Raw genomic sequence first — 6,058 nt, 5'->3', positions numbered from 1 at the left:
TCTTTAAGACGCCAAAAGACGCGAAACCGACTGGGTCTTCGTTTTGTAGTTTAGGCCGGGTCAAACTACAAAACGAAGACCCTCGCTCAAACGCTCTTTAAGACGCCAAAAGACGCGAATCCGACTGGGTCTTCGTTTTGTAGTTTAGGCCGGGTCAAACTACAAAACGAAGACCCTCGCTCAAACAGTTTCCTTGAAGAAAGCGTGACGAATAATGAAATTAAAGATTATTTTATTCTTATACTCCGATTCCCTATTGCCTTTTTTCAGTTGAATAACAGTATCAAAAATAATTTTTACAACAATTCAATCCAAGTATAGTCGATATTCATTGTATTTGAAACCCGAATGTCATTCCCTTTCCTTGTCCTGATATACAGGCGTATCCTTCCAAGTAGGGCATGGCCAAGAATTTTTTTTCCATAAAGGTTGTCAGATCAAAGCTCGAAGACTAGACCGAAAAATAGTATAGGTAGCCAAGAGCTGTGCTGCCGGAATAGCAAAGGGAAACTGACATGAGAAACGCGTATACATGTATATATTTATGTTGAGCAGACAATGTGGATTAAACGAAAGTAATGCTACAGAAAATGGCATCCTGTGGGGAACAACAAATTCTTCGGGTGCCAAAAATACAAACTTGTCTAGGTCAATATTCAGCGCCAGTGAATATCCAGACTACAATCCGGCTTGTCGTTAAGCTTTGATCTGATATTTTCGAGTGAGTTAATGCTTTAAGATTTACAACGTACATCGTATAATGCTAACGGAAACGAACTCAGGATAAAATATAATTCCATAGTTACGGTATTCGGCGATAGTAACAAACTGATTGCCGTAACAACGGCGTCTTTTATACTTTCGTTCATACAATAATCAATCAAAATGTGAACATTTTAATGCAAGTTTCCCACATTCTAATTCCAGCGTCTTCAAAAGTCTTGAAACCGTGAGTATAAAATATTGGTATGAGATGTTCAATTTAAATTTACTACCTTTGTGATTAAAAACGTACATCTTATAATGCTAACCGAAACGAACTCATGATAAAATATAATTCCATAGTTACGGTATTCTACGATAGTAACAAAATGATTGCCGTAACAACGGCGTCTATAATACTGTCGTTTATACAATAATCCACCAAAATGTGAACATTTAAATGCAACTTTCCCACATTCTAATTCTAGCGTTTTCAAAAGGCTCGAAAACTTGACGTGTAAAATGTTTGGTATGAGATGTTAAATTCAATTTTACTACTCGGTTAAAAAAGTTTTGACATGTTGACTTACGCAAGACTTTGAAATATGAACATGAGCCACGAGAACCTCGAGATTATTTTCTTTTTGCTGCCGCATTGCAGCGGACTGTAGATTTTGCGATATTCCGAAAATGCGTCTTAAAAATTTCATTATAATGTACCGTGTGTACTTTTTATGTTTTAACAATATCTATTTTTTAACTTTCAACGAGAACCTCCTAAGATGTCTGATGATCAACTAACTTAATTTCCTCCCGGGGAAATATTATGATAAAATGTGTGCTTTACAGTTTCATTTTACTTTTTAACTCCCGATCTACAGGGCGTATCATTCAACAACTGACGCAAGAAACAATTCATCCAGTGGTTAAAACGCGATCTACCGAGTTACATTTTTGAAGACACTTTTGGCAACCAACTAACAGACACAAAAAGACAACAAACAAATGCCCCGCCCTCATTTTAAGTTAATAATTTCGAGAAAGTTGCCAATTTTGAGGATCCTGATCCGAAAGTGCTTACAGTCGAGGAAACTGTTTTAGAAATCTCGGCGTCTGTCTGTTCTTCTGCCAACTTAGATTACTTAAGACCCTGTTCTTCCGCCATAAACCATTGTGTTTGCGCTTAATTCAGTTTCTATGACAATGCGTACACTGAAAGCCAGCCAATCGAGATAAATTGTAGTAAATTTTCTCTAATACAAATACAAATGGTGCGTTTTCATCACGTTTTATAAAATGCGCGGGCTGTGACTGGTCAGTTCGAGTTCATTATTAAAGAAATAAAAACCGTATCCGAATGCATTATTGAGTTATTTAAGCACGTGGTGATTTTTAGAACACGACAGAAGTGCATAGAGAAGCACGAGGCGCAGCCAAGTGCTTCTAGCACTTCTCTCGTGTTCTTAAAAAATCACCACGTGCTTATATAACTCAACAATGCATTCGGATACGTTTTTTATTTCTTTAATAATGAACTCGAACTGACCAGTCACAGCCCGCGCATTTAATCGAACATTGTATAAAACATGCTGACACCGGAATGGGGCGACTGCAAGGCTTGCTCGTAAGTGTTCACATATCGAGGAAAGATTTAATCAAAGTTTAGCTCAAACTCGCTCGTGAGGTATGTTTTGTGAGAGTCACGAAGACTGTCCTTGACGTCCCCAGGAATGTGGATGTACTCTTCGGAGAAGTAGGGAAACCGGCCCATTAGGCACTTCTTTGCGGCGTGGTAGTACTTGACGGTCTCACGGTTGGATGGCCTACAATTTGCCCAATCTCCATTGATGAGATACATCCATCGTTCTTTGTGGGAGAAGATGACGTCGAAGGGAATTGTCTTCTTTTTGTGGCAGAAGTCTAGATGACAGGATTTACACCTTTTTGCATCCTCCGACAGGAACATCAACTCAAAGGAATTTTCGTTGTGGTAAATCTCAGAATACAAAGGGGTGTCAGCTACTTCTATTGATACGCTCGTGCTTGTAGTTGGCTTGCCCCGCGCTGGTCGATAGGGATATTTGTTCTTGCCTCCCTTCTTCCCGGCTGTCTCTTTTCGGACGTCGTGTTCGGCAAGAGCCGTTCTACTACAAACCTTCTTTGATTTCTTTCGGATGAAATCGAGGTGGGCGGCTAGAATTGACTTCAATGCAGCTACTGCCAGGGAATGCTTGCAGAGGTTGTCGTGCTTGTACCGTCCACACACACATGTCGCATGATCACTGTAAACTGAAACCTGCAGTGTTCCGTTTTTAGATCCGGCACTTGCAACTTCAAATTGCAGAACTCCACCAGTTTGCATACTTGCTTTTCGCTGGATGGCACTGGGGTGGTTCAGAAGTTTGAGAACTTCCTTTCTGAGGGCATCAGCATTTTCTTTTGAGTAGCCATGGCTACTTACCAGGTGTGTGACGATGTCTTCATCTAGGAGCCTGAATTCTGGTTCATCAATACCGGAAGTTTCCAAAGTCGGCCACGGTACGTCTTTTTCCTTAAACATTTCCTCTATTGAAAGCTTCTGTACTCCGCGGACGTACTCCTCCCTCATTTGTGGCGTCCACTCGAACCACACATCGGCTGGCACTTGCAAATAGGTGGCATGATCGGCAAGGATATATTCATCACTTAGCCCAGCGATTGCAGAGTGAAGCTCTTCCATCTGGTGCGCATGGACAACCTCAAAAACATTTCGTGTAAACTGAATCTTGTTCAGCTGTGAAATACAGGGATTTTCTTTGAGGAACGTTTCCTTGGCAGACCTCATGACGTTATTCATTGATTCTGAATTGTTGGAATAACAGCGAGCGGGTTTGCCGTCATCTTCTACTACCATTCCAGCTTCCTTTCGGACATTCGCGACCATGTGAGAACCCATCATTTCAAAATGCTCGTCGAGAAAGGACCAAAACTTCGGTTTATACGCCTCGTCCTCCCTCTTCAGAACCTCCCGCTCTCGTCTCTCTATTTCCATCTTTGCCAAGTCCAAACGTTGGCGCAAGTCTTCTTGATTATCAGCATCGAGTATGCCTTCCTCTTTCCCATGAACGCCAAAAACCCGTTGCAGGAAGAATCGCTGTTCCTTTGTTTTGCGAATTCCCGTTGTTCTTAGCTTCTCCTTGCAGTTGGTCTCAAAGTGTTTAAAACAACGTAGGCTCCTTGCATTTTTCATTTCATCTTCAAAGGCTTTATAGAGATTCTCTTCTCCGTCGGTAATAAAACCTTTTGCCTTTGTTATCTCCTTGCATTTTGCTGCACACGTCGATGCAAGAGTCCTGTAGGCGGCATAGGTCTTCTTATGATGAATCATTGTGGGACCTAAAAAAAACAGGGCTTTCATTCGTCCTCTTAGACTTCAAGAGTTGATTTTTGTACACAATGGGAGTAACTTCAAACTGCCCCATTTTGAATGTTGGGTCAACACAGAATGGGTAGGAAAGTATGCCTGATGTGGTGTACTTGGACAGATCGGAACACATGCTGGAAGTTCCTAGAACCCATAGATCTTCGGGATAGTCGGCGTGGTGCAGAATCAGGTCTTCCTTGTCTCGGGCATACTTCAAAAGATCTTCAACGTCATCCTGTGTGACAGTACTGCTCATCCTGGACTTTGCGTTGTAAATTTGCTGTTTCCCGCGAGGCAGCTCCGACACAGAAGAAGCACCGAAAACTCCACCAGCCTTTTTCCTCAGGTCGCTGTAAACTCCTTGCGATCCTTTCTTCTTCACGTTATCTTTAATTGACCCAAGCATGCTCTTCTTAAGTGGATAGAACGGCCTTGGGTTTGAGGATCGGCTGTTACCATACTTCTGCACCTCTACATCATCAACTCGTCCTTCAGCGTTGTCAACATGGTATTGTAAAAGACAAACATTGTTAACGATGTTTCCTTTCATGTCTTTCAATATAAATATTGAACGCGCAAGAGATGGCGCAGCTTTGTTCCTCCTGGAATTCTGAACTAAATGATACTTTTCCATGGAAGATAGCGGGGCTTTCTTCTTATGCAGTAATGACCACATACCATCATACCATTCTATTGTCCACACTGCATATCGTAGGACGCCGTCGTATACACCATTCATATCGGCTTTTATGTCTTCCCAGTTGTCAAACCATTTCAAATCGATCAGGAACGAAGCATTTTCTCTCACCTTCAAAGGTTGACGGGTGCATTTTGCGCATGTGAGGCTGTGTTCGCTGATGATTTCTAAGGCTTGATCGACTGTGTATCTCTCAGGTCGTCCCTTCTCAAACAACGGTATCCTTTCGTCACCATTCCAACATTCCTTTGTCTGCAAATGTATAGAAGGACAATACATAGTCAAACAAAGTTACTGCCGGAAAGTGATTTACAAAATACGTCCTGTTTTTACTGTGCAGTATAAAGTCAAAATTGTATCTGTTTAAAGGTAATTCTTGCAGAACCCGGCTTATGTTTTTACCAACATAAAAATAAGAAAAACGTCCTTATTAATTAGTTTTCAAGGTTTCAAAAATCCTCTCCGCGTGAGTGTCTGCTTGCATACACTTGCAGTTTTTCCTAACAGGTTCGACGAAATGAATGAGGTTCACTTCATTCATTTATTTCTTAATCCGCAGTTCTGTTCATGTCTTCCATATATTCACTATGTCAATTTAATAAGAGCTCTGCCTAGGAGATACATTTTTAAATCCCCGACATAACCTCCGGACGCACAATGGAGGGGGGCTGGTGGATGCCACCCTTCTCGAGGTAGTTTTCAGTAGTTTTGAATAAGGAATTTCGCTTAATGAATGCGAAACATTCAGCAGCTGCTAATTAATCCCTTGCGGAAATTATGTCAGCTATGTGTCCGCGATGTTTGACGTTCCCGTGACAACTTGATAATCAGCAGCAGGTCAAGGGAAAAAACAACATAATTCCACCTTGCACAAGTCTTCTGGCATTTTTCGATGTCCGTCATTTCCAGACTTTCTTAGAAAACAGTGCAAATCTAAGATTGCGTATCTAAGTGGCTTGGGGGGGGGGGGGGACCTAGGTATATATGACGTCACATCCACCACAAATGATGTCCTCTTGTAGAGTAAGCTGTTCAATAATAGAACGAAACTGCGGTACATCATTTCCCCCCACCACCATCCCCTACCGCCGTAGTGGTGGGAAATTGCTTATACGTCCGAGGGATAACACTTTCGAAATAACGAAATTGTAGTATATTAAATACAAAAAAGATCCCGATTGAATTTCGCCTACCTTATATAAGGTGCACGACAAGTCATCGTTACTGCTATCAGAGTCACTGAGACCTGAAACTTG

General features: G+C 41.5%; 1 protein-coding gene across 1 annotated transcript; it reads right to left on the bottom strand.

Annotated features, from left to right (window-relative positions):
- Positions 1-3,734: 3,734 nt before the first annotated feature.
- On the bottom strand, positions 3,735-4,802 carry LOC149104917 (uncharacterized). The gene has a single exon (XM_089271462.1). The coding sequence runs from the start codon at positions 4,779-4,781 to the stop codon at positions 4,056-4,058; it is 726 nt and encodes a 241-aa protein (XP_089127588.1). The 5' UTR covers positions 4,782-4,802; the 3' UTR covers positions 3,735-4,055.
- Between the last annotated feature and the right edge of the window lie 1,256 nt (positions 4,803-6,058).

The sequence above is a fragment of the Orbicella faveolata genome, unplaced genomic scaffold, assembly GCF_042242905.1.
Source record: "Orbicella faveolata isolate gen_17 unplaced genomic scaffold, um_ofav_v1 contig_34, whole genome shotgun sequence".
In the NCBI taxonomy this organism is placed as follows: domain Eukaryota; kingdom Metazoa; phylum Cnidaria; class Anthozoa; order Scleractinia; family Merulinidae; genus Orbicella; species Orbicella faveolata.
The sequence above is the reverse complement of the archived record's forward strand: the minus strand, read 5'-3'. Positions and strand labels throughout refer to the sequence as shown.

Coding starts and splice junctions, on each gene's coding strand:
- LOC149104917 (XM_089271462.1), bottom strand. CDS start 4,781: ATGTGGTCATTACTGCATAAGAAGAAAGCCCCGCTATCTTCCATGGAA.